General features: G+C 34.5%; 2 protein-coding genes across 2 annotated transcripts; one reads left to right on the top strand and one right to left on the bottom strand.

Moving 5' to 3' along the window:
- Nucleotides 1-10718: 10718 nt before the first annotated feature.
- Nucleotides 10719-11528, top strand: LOC115230557 (tubulin-specific chaperone C-like). The gene has a single exon (XM_029800706.1). It carries the CDS (start codon nt 10719-10721, stop codon nt 11526-11528), a length of 810 nt encoding a protein of 269 aa, XP_029656566.1.
- Nucleotides 11529-13865: 2337 nt separating this feature from the next.
- LOC115230561 (ATP-dependent RNA helicase ddx24-like) lies at nt 13866-15280 on the bottom strand. The gene is made up of 3 exons (XM_029800710.1): nt 15184-15280; nt 14673-14789; nt 13866-14323 (listed from the first exon to the last, which is right to left on the bottom strand). Exons 1-3 carry the CDS (start codon nt 15278-15280, stop codon nt 13866-13868), a joined length of 672 nt encoding a protein of 223 aa, XP_029656570.1.
- Between the last annotated feature and the right edge of the window lie 1424 nt (nt 15281-16704).

Genomic DNA, 16704 nt, shown 5'->3' with positions numbered 1-16704 from the left:
ATTTTCAACCACGCTGAGTTAGAATGATATTGAAATTCATAAATCTAAAAAATTATATTACAAAATCTGGAGAATCATCCAAGAATTTAACATTAAATAGAAAAAAATAAGCAAGATCTTAATATTTATTGGCTTTGTAAAAAGTGTTAAAAGATTAAACGATGGGAGGGCCAGCGGCCTGACGGATCACCAAACTGTTCCCCCGGATAACGGCAATCGAGAACCGCTGGTTTTGGCCCAGTGCTTGCGGAGGAATTTTTCCGTTTTTGGACCAAGAGCATCCAGGTCTCCACAGCTATTGGCATCACGAAAAACTCGTCCGAAAGGGCAGAATATTTGGTTAGCTTTAAATCTTCAGCCTTCTTAACAGCAGATTTAGCCTCCAGAGCACACGAAGTCAAGCAGAAAAAGTATCCCAGCAGGTTGCGTCCCATGGGAGACCTTTTCCGTCCTCAAAAGAGAAAAGGGTCATCCCATCAGGACGTTTCCCGTCACCGCGGTCAAGATCCGGTGGTTCGAGGACCGAAGGAAATCCCGCCAAATCGAGGGCCCTCCGTATGATGTCATTCATGGCTGAGTGCCTTGGAAAACGTCCGGCACTCCTTCTGCACGATAATAGATAAAGACCGAAAGAGTCAACAGTGCAGCCACAACGACGCGCGTGCGGGACACATTGCCTTAGTTCGAAGCGCAAAGAGATTCCAATCCTTACCGATTCATTATCAAAGAGGGTGAGGGGTTCGGGAATGTGCAAAGCCATACTCAACTGGTTGGGGATGCTGCCGAAAGAAGGCAAGCGCGGCGGTGTTGGTTGGACGACTCGAGCAGCAGATTGAAAGTTTGCTTGCATCCTATTCGATCCTATGTCAAGACATTGTTCCCTCCAGACTTCGCTAAAATGAGCCACATTTGTGTCCAAGAAAAATTTAGAAAAAGAGCGTAGAATTTATATGACAAGTGTGTGGCTCGGGGAGAGGGACGAGAGAAAAGCAGGGAATGTTAAGTCGGAACATGAGCGGATACTGAGCCCCCCAAAGACTAACGGGAGGGTTGCCTGTCTCCAACCCCAATCGTCAAAAGGGGAATTGCATATGTTTTGAGTACAAGTACGGATAAGGTGGTCAATGATTAGTTTTATCGATGCCACTAATAAAATAATTCTGTGTAAATGAAGATAATAGATTTTATTATTAAACAAAAAGCGTCAAAATTTATAATTGATATAATAATTGTTTTTTATGAATATAAACTCGTAAATAATTTTAATAAAAAATAATTAATATTAAGCACGTTATATCTTGTTGTTAAACATGGGTCGTATGTATGGAAAAGGGTTTGGATAAACCATTGATTAGAGTAGGAAGGGAAAGTCTCGTTCAGTTCTGCCAATCCAGAAGTCTCGTCCAAAATGGGTGGGTCTGACTCCTCAGGAAATTGAGACAACAATCTGCCGTCTGGCCAGAAAGGGTCAGAAACCCTCACAAATAGGTTTGATTATCGAAAACATCCTCGAGGAGTAACACTACGAGACTGCTACGGAGTGCCGAATATATCTCGGTGTGCCTCCAACAAGGTGTTGAGGATCCTCAAGAAGAATGGTTTGGCACCGAAATGTCCCGAGGACTTGTACTCGCTGATCAGCAAGGCCATCAGCATCCGCAAACACCTCGAGAAAAACAGGACGGACAAGGATTCCAAATACAGACTCCTCCTCACCGAGAGCAAAATCCACCGTCTGGCGAGATATTACCGAACCAAAAAAGTGTTGCCTCCCACATTTAGATAGTTCGGGTTGCTTGTTCACGTTTAGTACCTCCACCAATGCCTCCTCTATCATATCTTAGACTAATTGTTTCGTTTTAATAAATGTCGTTCCTTTTAAAATTTTTAGCTATATATGAATTACATTGATACCAACTTGTAGAATATGTACAAGTGGATTAACTTATGTATTCGTAAGGGAAAATGCTAAGGCCAATTTTTAAGGTTGCATTACTAATCGGGTGATTCCAGTTTCTTTAAGGACGGTCCTCATTTTTTCCTGACGTTCTTCCCTTGTTTCTGCACATTTTCTATAGGGGCGCGTCGGGTTTGTCAATGTGTGTGTCTTCCCCCTCATTTCTTCGCAAGATCCTCTCAAAAATGGCAACATTTAGTTGTTCGTTTGGTTATTCTAGAGTTTTGCAGATTCTTATTGAATTTTGGAAAATTTTTTCCAGATTGGTGTAGCTGATTGTATTTCCTCACGCTGCGCAGGCGTAACTAATTGTGGGTTCTATTTACTGCTTATAGACGGTTTTGAGAGTGGCGAGGTTTGTCAACTGCCTGCATTTTTGAAGGAAAACTCTGAGAATGTTGATTTTCTTCATACATCCCATGATCACATTATTCACTTGCTGCGAGAATGACTATGGGTGTTGTATATTACTCCTAAAATATTTTGCGATTTTTGGAATGGTATTTCGACATCGGCTAAACATAGCTTTACCTCCGCTTTCCAGAGTATGTTTGCTGAAGTAAAAAAAGAGTAGTAATTGTTCAAGGAATATATTTACTTTACTTAAAACTGTAAAAGCTAGTGAGATAAAAGAAAGTATTATGACGCAACAAGTAATGCACTGTCATCATTTTGATTTAAAAATCAAAAATACGAAATTTGGTAAAAATCTTCTTTTTGATTTGTGGGAAATAAAGTCACCTTCTAAAGTGATATAGTAAGAGATTGAGATATGAAAGAATTCACAATTCTGTCAAGTTTATTTGACTAAACTCAATAAAGTTTTTTTATTTGATTGTGTAAGAAGTATTGGTGAATTAACACAGTTGGGCTGCAAATGAAGTAGGTAGATATTTCAGTAATAGGGCAGAGCAGACGTGCAAATATGTGGAACCTGCCATGAAGACTGTAAATGAGACACCAAGAGAGAAAATGTTTGTTTATTTGTGAGACTTCTGATGTGTGTGGTAGACGACGGATTCACAAACAAGTCAGTAAATATGAAACAGATTCAAGAATCATACCAAAAATGTAGCAGTCTACCCCCATTTCATCTCCACGAAAATTAAGGGCAAAGTAATATATATTAACAAATACAGTTTAATAAATGTATTAATTCAATGTCTAACCAATGAGATATTGACAATAAAATTTGACGCTTAATTATAATGTTTCCACTTGTGCTGCTTTTTGTTCACTTTGGGATTCAAAGTGACTGTGATTTAACACAAAGGTTTTTAAAGAATTGCTCAATTAAAATTAGATCTTTGAGAAATTGTGAATTCAATGCAGAAAATGTTGCCGAACATTCAAAATCTATTATTATTGCGAACGACATTACTTTTCCCAATGGAGAAATATTCTCTAATTTAACTAACTTGGAGGAATTGTAATCATCATTTTATTAATATTAGTATCTGTGGTGGAGTCTCGTTAACGAAAATACTAAACAACTCATTTGATAAATTGGATCGCTTATCCTCTATGTACATTTAAATATTTTGAATTATTAGAGGTCTGTTTTCGTGTTATGGACTTCGTTACCTAGATGTAGAGGCCTTTGCAAATGTCATCAGTTTACGATCTTTGTAAAAATCGCATACTAATATTACAGTGTAATGCCCTCATATGCCATTTTTCAGTCGCCAAAAATTAGTCGTCCGTTAACCCTTATGTATTTTAAGTTACTCATTGTATAGTATGTATGCGCGCCAGAAAATGTGCATTTTTACCAATGGATCTCAACCCACAACGTACACTTAAATATTCTCATATAAGTATTACGAATTTCAATCTTCCGCTGACTATATTATTAACTGGCAAAAGTTTTAGAATAGATGCGGATTCAGGAATCGGAGCAAGACTAAGAACCGGGAATGCATATGGTGGGTTAGTTCACTCACAATAGATTGCAACCTCTGTCGCTATCCAGCATCAAGAAATATGCTGTGCAGAAGGGATTGTGCATAATTAAAAATTCGGATATTACTAATTAACTAACTTGATTATTCATTCTGATATTTCCTTGTTCCCCTACTTATTTCTAATTAATGTTATATGCATACTTCCTGCATAAATATATACACTTCTTGAGTAGTCACTATTTAGCATTCGACCAAACTTCGTTGCTAAGCGATCAACATTCTTCCAGTATTGCCGAAAATAAATGAATGTTCTGTATGAAACACAGAAACCCCTGGGTTATTTCTATGCAAAAACCAATGGGAGGATTCAACAGCATCAACGTTGGGATCATTTAAACAATCAAAGAGAATTGCATCCAATGGTTTTTCATTATTTACTCAATTAAAGGGTTCTCCTACATTTCTTTCAGTATGTTAAGTCAAGTTTCCCAGTTTTTTTAGATGCTGTATTTGCGCTTGAGGTATTTCGCTATTATAAAAAAATCTGTTTGCTTTAATGACCCGAATAATCCCATTTTTTATGCATTAAGGACAGAGAATACAAGTCCTCCTTCATCATATCTTAGTTATTTTATTTATTGAATCAGAAAACCACCTTCATTACCAAAAATAACAAAATTCAGACGATCTAGCCTCCTTCAGCGGTTCTTGGAGCCTTTTTTGATGTACCGACACAATTCCCTAGGGCAAATTTAGTCTCAATATATTGGTCTTCTTTATAGGTCTAGAAGTATCATCAACATCTCCAAAGACGCTGAGCAACCACCGGGAATGTTCCCGAACTTCGGGGAAGTGTTGTCCAAGGAGAGGTCTTTTTGGATACAATTTAAGATTGTATTTGACGCCATCAGAAACGGGGAACCTTAATCCGATTAATTGTTTTGTTTTATTGAATAAATCGTGATTTTTATAGTACTTATAAAAAAATGAAATATTCAAAGAAACCAATCAATTGAAAATTAATAATAGCAAGACATTTTCCAGTCATATTTGGCTACCATTGGGTCAAAAATATTAGTTTGATAAGACTTGTGGTAACAGGAATTCTGTTTTTTAAAAATATAATTTTACTGTTTTCGTATCCCAAGTCCATCTTAAATCATTGATTGCGTAACATTCATAATACAGATCAGAATAGTAATAGACGGGATAGACCAAATACATCGTCGGCTGTGGTTTTATTTTTGGGTCAGTTTCTATCCCAAATATTACATTTTAAAACCAATAGACGCTTTCCGATCATCTCTTTTGTATCTGGGAGTAAAGATGTGCCGAATGCGAATTTTCTGAATAAATACAAGGCGACAAACCCCCTTTTCTCTAAGTTGGTCGTAGACGAAGACCGCCTTGCCAAACGAGTCAGTATAGAGGACCCATTTGTCAACAAATTGCCGCCAAGCCTGTACTTCCACGTTTGTAATTCCTGCTGGGTTTAGCAGTTTTTCCCATAATTTCTGAATATTCAATAATTTAACTTGTTCTGTGTCGAAGCCTAGAATGTAGGCCTCAATTACGATTGGGAGGTTTTTAGCTTTTATTTTTGATTTTGATTTGTTTAAAATAAGAAATGATGAGACTAAAAATGAATCTTACTCCTCACGTTCTGCAGCCGAAATGACATCGGCGGGAGTTGCTTTGAACTTGTTCATTCGCTTAAACTTGACTATTTGTGCAATTTCAACGAACTCGTCGACGTCAATTATTTTTGGTATGTATCTGTCATATGCCAAGTTGATACTTAATTTTAAGAATTAGTGAATAACTCGGAAAAATAATATTCTAGTTGAGTCTGGACTTTGTGAATGCGTTCCAATTGTAGGGTAAAGTTGTCCTTTTGGTGGTCCTTTACTAAAATGGATAAATAGTCTGAATATTATACAGTCAATTCCTTCATTGCAAACATTCATTAGGGGGAAGGAATACAAAATGGGATATTACAGGACTATATATACAAAAATGTAATCATTTATTATGAAGGTTATTTCATAATTATTTGGTAATGTAATTTTGTTGTCTCAAATCGAATTGATCGAACCATGTTCATTTAATGAATAAAAAATGTTATATTTTATGATCTCAAAAATCGTTCATTATTTGATTAATAATACAGTAAACTATTTTTTTCATTCTAGGTTCCTGTCGAATTTGCGACAAATTTTTGAAATGGAAAATTTCAGAATTTAAAATATTTATTAGAAACTTCTCGTAGATAAAAACAGCCAAATTCATGCATAAGTACAACCGAATTATTAAATTTTATCGAAATAATATTCAGTTCCAATTTTCTTCTTTTTGCTATTTAAAATTTTTTTTTCGAAGATGCATCTTCCCAAGCCATTTTTATAAATAGAACAATGTCTGTGAGTTTTAAATGTTTATATGGTTTATATATCGACATGTTTTATTTTTCCAATAATCCAGTAAGATACTCCAATTTTTGTTTATTAAAATGCACTTTGAACGTTTTACTAATACCAAAATCCATTGGCTGAATTATTCTTGTATCTAAGCAATGAGAAGGACAATTGTCTATAAGAAGCAAAATTTTTTCTGCCTTCAAAAGGTAATCAAAGTTTATTATCCAGTTAGTAAAAATATATACGGCCATCCATGCTCTTTCAAAAACTGCAATACGAAACAAAACACAGATAATCATATTTGTTGAAAAACCTTGGCATTTTTGATTTTCTAACCAATAAAAACTTCAATTCAAGATTTCCAAACATATTTGCGCATAACATCATAAATACTCTATCTGTGATGTTTTTATATTCTCCAAACAGTCATGTAAATACTTCTGGATAGAAGTAGTATATTCCAGTTTCATCCAGGTTAAATGACATTGAAAGTTCTTAAATTTTTTTGAGAAACCCTTCAATGTCGACACTTATGTAATTGCACATTTGTTTATGTAATTTCCTTATCTGAAATATATTTCTGCTTAAGTTATGATAAAAATCCATGTGAGTTTTTGAATTATTTAAGAAAAATCTGCTTAGGAAATAATTCTCTCTTACAATAAGTTAAAGTGGGTCAAAAGCAAAGTGGTACAAAGAATAATTTCTGTTTTTAATAAAGTGACTAAGCAGCATTTAAAGTCGCGAGATCAATTGCAAAAGTGACTAAGCAAAACCTATATATTTGCATGTTTGCGCAAATATTTCATTTTTTCATTCGTTTGCCTGCACAAATAAAAAAGTCTGAAGTTTCAATTAAAAAAATCTTATTATCGGGGCCTACGAGAGAGATGGTGACTGGAGGGAACTTACAAAATCTCTCGATGTTCCAAAAACTACTACCTATCGTTAGGTGAAAAAAAAGGATAAACCTGATCAGCAAAAAAATCAAAAGCAAAAAAATGTCTTGATCAACATAAAAATTATCGTTCTGAACAAATCGAACTTAACCCGAGGATTACTTATGTGACTTTGAAAATTCTTTTAAATTCTAATTTCAGTTTAAATGTGTCAAAAGAAACCATTCAAGTCCACTTAAACGGTTCCTGTTATTCTTTGAAAGATATCAGGTATGAACCAGAGGAAGGCAATAGTCAATTAAATAAAGAAAAAATTTTATTATTTCATTATTGGAATATGAATCGGAGAAAATTCCAATATTATTTATGAATGAAACAAATCTCAACATGAACATATCCCGTAAAAAGGGTCGTTCAAACAAAGTAACAGTGGCTAGTGTCGTTTCAACAAGTTCGCGAGGTGCCAATGTACATTTCATTGGTTGTATCGGGTCTTTTGGATTGTTACATTATGAATTGAAACGTGGATCCTTTAATAAAGAATCTGTCCACGAATGGTTGAGAATTTGTCTACGAAAAGCCAGGGAAGCTTACAATTTCCCAGTAGTGTAGAGAATTGTTATTTATTATAGATTTATGTATATAAAATTTTTTAAGGGGTCGATTAAATATTAGGGGGGTCAAAAAATCAAGGGGTCGATGACTAAAAAAAGGTTGAGAACCCTTAGTGTAAACAATGCTCCATTACATTCAGAAATTGAAGAAATTGTCAAAAAAAAGGAATTCGTCAGAAATAAAATTTCAAGATTGGGTCCCTATAGCCCTATGATCAACCCAATTGAAATATAAAGCTAGCATAAAAAGACATATCGCAACAGACATCAAAAATATTTTAAATGGTGTGGACAGGAAGTTTTATCAACAACTGAGTTTCAACTTCGAAAGTAGTAGAAACAATGAGTAACTCTTTTTTTATAATCACTCATCTTCATGCAACACCGTAAGTGCTAGAATTCAGAGGTTGGCCCCATCGGTGTTAAATAATGATGAAATGGTTTATTACATAATTTTATTGTTCCACTTTGCTTTTGGTAAGACTCACTTTAAACCTGAAATAGTATAGATATTAATGCACAGTTCAATAATGCGGCTAAAAATTAAAAAAACTAAGATATACTTTTTAATTCTATCAAATCCATACAATCAACAAGTTTTTCATCAAGTGGGAACTTTGACTTTTTGACTGCATTTGTAAAATAGAATAGAATTGTTTTTATTACCCAAAAAATCAAAACTCAAAGAAAAAAAGGAAAATCGTTTAAGGAAAGACAAAAACAAGGCACCGAAATGTCTCTTTTAGTGCGAACCCCAATTATAGTAATCAAACACAAGTTTTCTTGAGGACCATCCAGATTGTGGAATTGTTTAATTTTCAGTAATTTTTTTTAAAATTCACTGGAAATTCACTGGAAATTTCCTTCAGAGAATTGTCAATTTCCACTAAAATTATAAAATTTCTTAAAATATTGAAGAATTGGCAAATTTTCTAGACAATTTATTGACCGAGTAATTATGACATGTTTTATTTTTTTAATTAACCATTAAGCCCACGGTAAAAACGGAACAAACGTCACCCCGATGCAGTTGGACAAGGACCTCATCCTCGCTCGGTGATCTTTCCACGAGCCCACACGCTTTTGACAGGACATGTTTTATAAGAATAATAGTATAAATTCAGTTGTATTAATATATTAATTACATTTTAAATAAAGATATAAAGTGTGGTTATGTCCAGTGAGGCAATCAACGATGACTGGGAGAATAAGAGCTTTATTTCACGACATAAAAGATTATTTCGATACTCATTCATCCCCTTCCTATGTTTAAGCAGCTTCGGTAACATCAAAGACATAACTTTCAGGGAGTTATTACTGCTTTGATATTCCCGGTGCTATTCAAGCAACAATAAAAAGTGATTTAAATATAAACTCAGCCACTTTTATGGGCTTCTACACATGGTATGCACTTCCCAACGTCCTCATGTGTTTTGTCGGCTCATTCCTCGTCGACCGCTACACTGGTCTCCCTCTCGGAGGAATTCTCTGCATACTTTTTCTGCTCCTGGGACAAGCCGTGTTTGCTTCGGGAGGATTTTCCCACGTGATTTGGGTCATGTATTTGGGAAGGGTCATTTTCGGGATTGGGGGAGAGACTCTTTCCAGTGTCCAAAACTCATATGCAGCACTCTGGTTTAAAGGTTCAGAACTCAACTTTGTCTTTGCTCTCCAACTAAGTTTTGCACGTGTGGTTAATTCCTTATATAATTCGCCCAGGGCAGCACTGCCTGTATGAAATCAATGTTTTATCTCTACAAACTAGCCCGTCATATCCAAGCGGGCTACCATCAGTTGGGCATAGCTTGTACTTGGCTGTATTTGTTTGTGTCATTTCTTTACTTACTTCTGCCATTATGGCAGTCATGACTCGGACTGGGCAAAGGAAGGGAGGTTTATTTTCTGTATTTATATGGCAGTGATTAAAACATGTACAAAGGATGTACAAATTGTCTGTTTGAGGGATGTTATTCACTTTGGGACTTCTTTTTGGCTAATAACTGGAATTATTTGTACTTTTTATGTGGCGATACTCCCCTTTATAGGAATAGCACTGTTTTTTGTATTTTTTATGATTTAGATCATTATGTATGCTCAAATATGAACTGTCTTTGGACACTGCAACGACTGTGAATAGGTTTGGATTAATTTTTAGTTATTTTAGTCTTATTTATCTCGTTTCTGCATTTTCTTCGCCTTTTGTGGGGCTGAGTATTGATAAAACTGGGAGGAATTTGATGTGGGTGATTTTGTCGATTATTTTGGGTATTTTGGGGACTTTTTTGATTGCTTTTACTTTTGTGTCTCCGTTTGTGCCTGTGGTTTGTCTGTTTTGTTTATTTTAGATAATTTTGGGTGTTAGCTATTCGTTTTTGGCTGCCTCACTGTGGCCTATTGTGGCCTATATTGTAAAATTGTCACATTTAACGACTGCCTATGGAATGTAGTGGAATATTAAAAAAGTTTAGATTGCAGTCGATCCAAAATTTGGGATTGGCTGGAGCTTCTTATTTGGTTGGGATGATTGTCGATAAGTGGGGGTACTTTGCGATGGAATTGTTCTTCTTGGGTAATTTATATTGTGCTTTGTTGATTGCTGTGGCCTTGTTCTTTTTTAATGGAAGTAAGGGTGGTTGTTTGTGTTTGTAGAGAATGGAATACTTAATGCCAATGCCAGTCAAATAAAAGAATATTTGGATAATGATTACTAATTTTTTTCTTTCCTTATAAATTAAAATGACTAATAATTAATACAGCACTGTCGTAAACAATAAGGTTCCACCTCGACATGAGTTTTTTTCCCACTCTTGTTTAAATAAAAATATTTTATTAAATTTTATTTAATTATTTTAAATTAAAATTGTAACTAGAAATAAAATACATCTAAATTATTTCCGTTGTGTGAAATTAAATCTTAGTTTATAAAAATGTGTTCTAATGGGAAAGAAATAGACAAATTCGAACAAATATTTTTAAACAAAATAAAAACAATTTCCGAAGGAATTTCTCAAATCTCTGAAAGTGAGGATCACCTCGATCAACTCTCAAATGAAATTGACGAATTAATAAAATACACCACAAATTCCCTCCATTTTATTCCCGCCTTTACAATTCGAAAAAGATTGACAGAAATCAAAGCACTTCAAAACAAACTCGAAATTATTCGCCAAAAACGTCTCAGCCATAAAAAATTTAATTTTAAATCGACACTCAATACCAAAAAACCGCCAAAAAATATTCAAAAAACGTCAAAAATTTCAGTCGAGGAATCATTTGGTTTTCATTCCCGCCAAAATGAGACCCTCACTCTATTCAGAGACGAACTTGTGAATAAAAATATAGTTCTGAAAAATTTAAAAAACTGCCACGTTTATTTGTCTGGACCAATGGCGGGAATTCAATTAATTGATTTGGAGAGCACAAGAGTACACAGCGGGCCAGTCTCCTCGTCAGTGTTGGCTCAAAATTGTCGAGAATGTCATTTTTATGTGGCTTGTCTACAACTGAGGATATCTTTTAGCAGAGACTGCAGATTTAATAGTCACGTGGGTAATCGAGCAGTGTTGGAGAATTCGTCGGGGATTGGATTTGGGGACTACTCTTATGAGTATGAGGGAGTCGAGGAGGATTTCGAGTTTGTTGGCTTGAGAAAAGGGGAGAGTAAATATGCAGGTGTAGATGACTTTAATTGGCTCAATCAACAAGAAAAATCACCGAATTATTACTTTTTTGAATAATCTTTTTGTACTTTCAAGTTTTCATTTCACTTTTGTATGAAGGAGCATTCCAAATTAGAAAAATTTATGCAAAAATAGTTTTTAAGTAGCTTTATTTAATAGATTAGATTGAGTTTATATGTTTTTTTCTTTTTCAGTGTGATTTATATTAGGGGGATTTGATCGTGGATTTGTCTCCTCTCTGGGCACTAAAAGATGAATCAAGAGTTTTTCTAACATGATTATATTTTGTTGTAGATACGTTCTAAGTATTTGAATGGGTTTGTTGAAAGTTTAGAAAAGACTGAAAAAAGTTGTAAAAATTTCAATTACAAACTTTTTCTAAATATAATGGGCCTTAAGGTGTTAAAACTTTTTATTTGTGAATAGTTAGCATTCTACCATCAGGCCTATAGTTTGAAATTTTTATTTTTAAGGATCGAAATATTTCCTTGAACTGGCATTCCATAATTGAAATAGATCAAACAAAACTTATATTTAATCACTGAGCAGCACTATAGTTGTTGTAATAATCTGCGGTCTACGGTGTTCTCGAATTTTAGAATGTTAGTTACAACTAATTGAATATAATTTCTATTGGCAATTTACTCCCTTTAATGACCCACAAAATGAAATACAGAGTGCTTACTTCAATCAAAAAAACGTAATGAAATTATAATTTATTTAAATTATTAGGATAACATTAGCTGAGAGAAAACGGGTAATCGTGTCCGATCCGTTCGAGGAGGCACAAATGGGCCGCTGACTCGAGACCAGTCTTCACGATTTCCTTGACCAAGCCGAGTCGGTAATGACATTTTTTTTGATATTCATTTCTTTGTGTGTACATTAAATTAACAAAAATAAGTCAATGATTAGAATACAAAGAATCTTGAACTCTGAAGAAATGGGGAATCCAGGCACCCTCTGTAATGGCCATTTTCATCTGAGCTGTGTATCTTAGGCGACTGCAAGTGCTTTAGGCGCATAGCACTTTGCCTGCTGCCTCTTTAATTCGTAAGACGCTGGGTCTAATCAGCGACCCGCTAGTCTACTACCTTCTGGTAAAATCTCTCGACTGAGGAATTTATCCCTGTCCTCCTTCCGTGGCACAAGAGAGATCCCCCTTCCCAAACAAACACGTTTGATGGCTGCTTCCTGGCTCAAAAAAATTATCTCGGAAGCACTCTCTTACGAAAACGACCTCCCCTGGTTTCATATCTTCCTCTTTCCACCTCTCGTCCTAGAAAACCAGCAAGAGGCGACCAAGGGAATTAATCGAGGGCAGTTGAATTTTTAACTGAATTTTATATTTGTGAATAAAATTGGCAATTTATTAATAAATTGTATACGCACGCGGGTAAGACATGCTATTAAAAAAATTAAAAATTCAAATTTATGCGGATGTGGGAGCTTCTGTTAACTCTACAAAAGCAATCTACTCGAGTCTCATTAATCTCAAAATGGACAAACTCTACGACATCACCTACATCCTGGGCCCTCAACTCAAATCTGGTCCATCAATTGCCTTATTAAAGGATCGTGGGTGGAGGATACCTCCCTTATCATCTTCCCAGGGGGATTTGATCGTGGATTTGTCTCCACCCTGGACACTAATGGATGCCAAATAATCTCCAAATATGTTCAAAATGGAGGATCTTACCTCGGCATTTGTGCAGGCGGGTATTTCGGGGCTTCAAAAATTGAATTTGACAAAAATGGACCTCTCGAAATATGTGAGGACAGATTTTTGCACTTTTTCCCAGGTTTCCCGCCAATTCTTGATTTTAGGAACTTGTGTCGGGCCAACTTACAAGGAATTTAATTATAATAACAATAAAGGCGCGAAAATAGTCGCCTATAAATATATTTCAACAACAAACCCCCCAATTGAGGCAAGTGCTTATTATAATGGAGGAGGCAGCTTTATTTGCCCAGAAAATAGCTGTTTTTGGAATCCAATTGGATTTTACTGTGAGGAAAGTGACTTGGGGGATATCAGAGGGTCGTTGGTGTCGACTGTGGAGTGTAGAGTTGGGCTTGGTCAGGTTATACTGACTGGACTTCACCATGAGTATGGATTTGGACAAAATGAAGGCACACTCTTTGACGAAAATAAAGGTTTTGAGCGTCAACTCGAAAGGGAATATTCTACCAATTTGAGTGTTATTTCTGATATGTTGAAAAGACTTAAATTATACTAGAATTCTGTCATTTTTAATATATTTTTGAGTTTTATTTATGTGCTTGGGGGTCAATCCACGTCACTCAATGTTAAAACATTTTATTAGTTGTGGTTAATTAGTGATTTGGATTAATATTTTAGTTTATATTTTAACTATGTTAATTTAAATCTATTCATATTCCGTTATCTTCATAAACAGGTTCCTCATAATTATTGTTTTCATAAAAAGGTTCATTTTCATATGTAGATTCTTCTTCATAGGGGGATTCCTCTTCATAGACAGGTCCTTCTTCATAATTGGATTCCTCCTCATAGGCAGGTTGTCCGTATTCTTGCTGGGGAGGAAAAGTTTTGGGCAATAACTTAGACAGGATCAATTCTTTGACTATTTCCATTGCTGCTTGTCCGAAAATTTCAGCACCAGACGACAATCCTTCAATCAAATTTGATTCTTTATTTTCTGCTGATTCTACTTCTTCTGGTTTGTCAATAGGAGCTGCTGACTTGTCTTTTTCTTGTTTACTAATTTCTGACTTGTCTAAAGGCTTCTCTGGTTTGTCCATAGGAATTGGGGACTTGTTTATCGGCTCTTTTGGTTTAGGAATAGGAATCGGGGACTCTTTTATTGGCTCTTTTGGTATGGGAATAGGAATCGGGAACTTTTTTATCGGCTGCCTTGGTATGGGAATAGGAACTGGGGATTTGTTTATTGGCTTCTTTGGTTTGTTTATTATGTTTTTGTGTCTGGCTATGGGGGTTCGAGGCTTTGGAAGGTTCCTTGGTTTAGTTATGGGGATGCGAGGTTTCTTCAAAGTTTTTGGTTTCCTTGCTATTTTGGGTCTACTTGGCCTGCTCTTTCTTATCAATTTTCTTGGACTTTTTCTTGATGATTTTCTTCGTCTAGGATTTGATTTCTTTCGTGAAGATTTTGAACGAAACTACGTTGATATACACACTGATTACTCTTTTTTCGATCTCACTTTCTTCATCCTCTTCAGAAATATCCTCGTCGTGTTGTTCCATGTCCTCAATTTGATTTTCTTCTTCATTTTCAAGCTCATTGTCTTCTTTAACCCGAGAATTGTCCACAATTGTAACTCCAAAGAAAAGTAATAAGAAACAAATAAACATCATTTTATAAGTATAGACTGAATCTGAATATTTAAAGTACAAGTTGCAGCAGAATGGATTAATTATGATCAGTGACAGTTCCGAAGTAATTATCTTATCATCAGCTGTTCTAGTTTTGTGTACAAACATTCAAATTGGTGTAAACATTCCACTTGTGTACTCTTAAATAAACAAATTGACATGCCAGTTTTATCACATATAAACAAGTGTTTATGCCTGCATGACTTTTTGATTTGTTGTCTTGTTGTTTGAATAAAAATTAGAAACAAAACAAGTGTATATGAATATCAATAGTACAGTACTGCTATTATATGAAAATTGTGTTAGCTGCAAATTAATAAGGGCACTAAAAGGCATAACTTTTTTTTGATGAGTCTTTTATATGATTCACATTGTAACCAATATTAATCATATTTTTAGTCTTCAAGTCAATTTTAGTAGAGTTTAGATTAGTCATTTCTGATAACAATTTCTCTAGATATAGTTTATTTATGATGGAGAAGAAAACTAGTCACTGTTGATTTACTTGAATAAGACGACTTTATGAAAAATGGTAAATCACTATAAAAAATGATACAATCATTCAACACATAAAATTAGAATTTAAGTTCTATTTGAATCGATGCTTTTGATAGTCTTGTAAGTTTTTCTTTATTCTATAAATATCACTGCGACTCAATTGTTTTCGAAGGAGTCGAATTTGAGAACAATCACAGAATAGGCCAACCCTGTGAGATATATGAGTGTGCTCATCAAAAAAATTAGCTCTGGCTCGAGAGGAAAAGAATTAACTAATAGCGGAAGCATTAATTAAAAACTAAGTATTGATATAACCATTCTAAAACTGTTTTATTTTGTGAGATAAATATTTATTAGCATATCGCAAATAAATTATAGGTTTTTTGGTGTGAATTAGAGAATACAATGTCTGAGGTACAAATAAATAAAAATTATTTTAGGATAAATTGTCGTAACATTTGCGGATAAACTTTTTTCCTTTTATTCCATTTAAAAACAGTTAAAGAATTTTTAGCCAAATTTTTGATTTGAATACAGAGCTGAAGACTAATTGTTCAATGAATAAAAATCAAGTTTTTTTTATTATTTTTTAACTATTACAATCATTATGATTCTCAGAACTAGTCAAATAAATGACGATGTAACAAAGGAGATTATGACACCCCCTAACAGTTTTTTAATAAAAAGTTTTATCAATTTAGTGTGGTAGTGTTAATCAATTTGTAATTATGAGAACATATGTTGAGAATAATTATATAATACTATCAATTAAAAATATTTTTTGTAAAATTACCTATTTTAAATGCTGAGAAAATTAAAATAAAAATTTTCAAAAGCTATCCCTTCAACAGGAATTAATAATCGTGCTTTGTCTCTCGCATGGTTTTCCGCAAAAATAGTGTCTGGATATACGTCTTTACTTTGTTCTCTACTCCGAGCGCCTCCAAATGATTCTTGGAGAATTTTGACACAATTCCGTCACAAGTCATAACGACAGGGACTTTTAATTTTACCCGGTGGATTAGCTCCATTTGCTAGAAAGTCATATTTATGGAACTTTTTCACTTCTATCAGCTTGAGACAATTTTTTGAAGTTATCCCAACCTCGATAAGTGTAATCGTGTTGCTTGATTTATCGTCGACAAAATGTCGAATTTTTTATTCGGGATAGTATTATTCGTCAGGAGCTTTGGATCAATTCGGATTTCCACAAATCTGACTGGGTTCTTAATTTATCGACTTTTATCTCACATTGACTGCAGATGAAAGCATTTTTCCACTTCGTTATGGTGTCAATTTCTTACAGACGTTTATTTTAAAAACATAATATTCATTAAGTGCTTCGGGACATACAATAAATAA

Source organism: Octopus sinensis, unplaced genomic scaffold (genome assembly GCF_006345805.1).
Source record: "Octopus sinensis unplaced genomic scaffold, ASM634580v1 Contig15785, whole genome shotgun sequence".
NCBI lineage: Eukaryota > Metazoa > Mollusca > Cephalopoda > Octopoda > Octopodidae > Octopus > Octopus sinensis.
The sequence above is the reverse complement of the archived record's forward strand: the minus strand, read 5'-3'. Positions and strand labels throughout refer to the sequence as shown.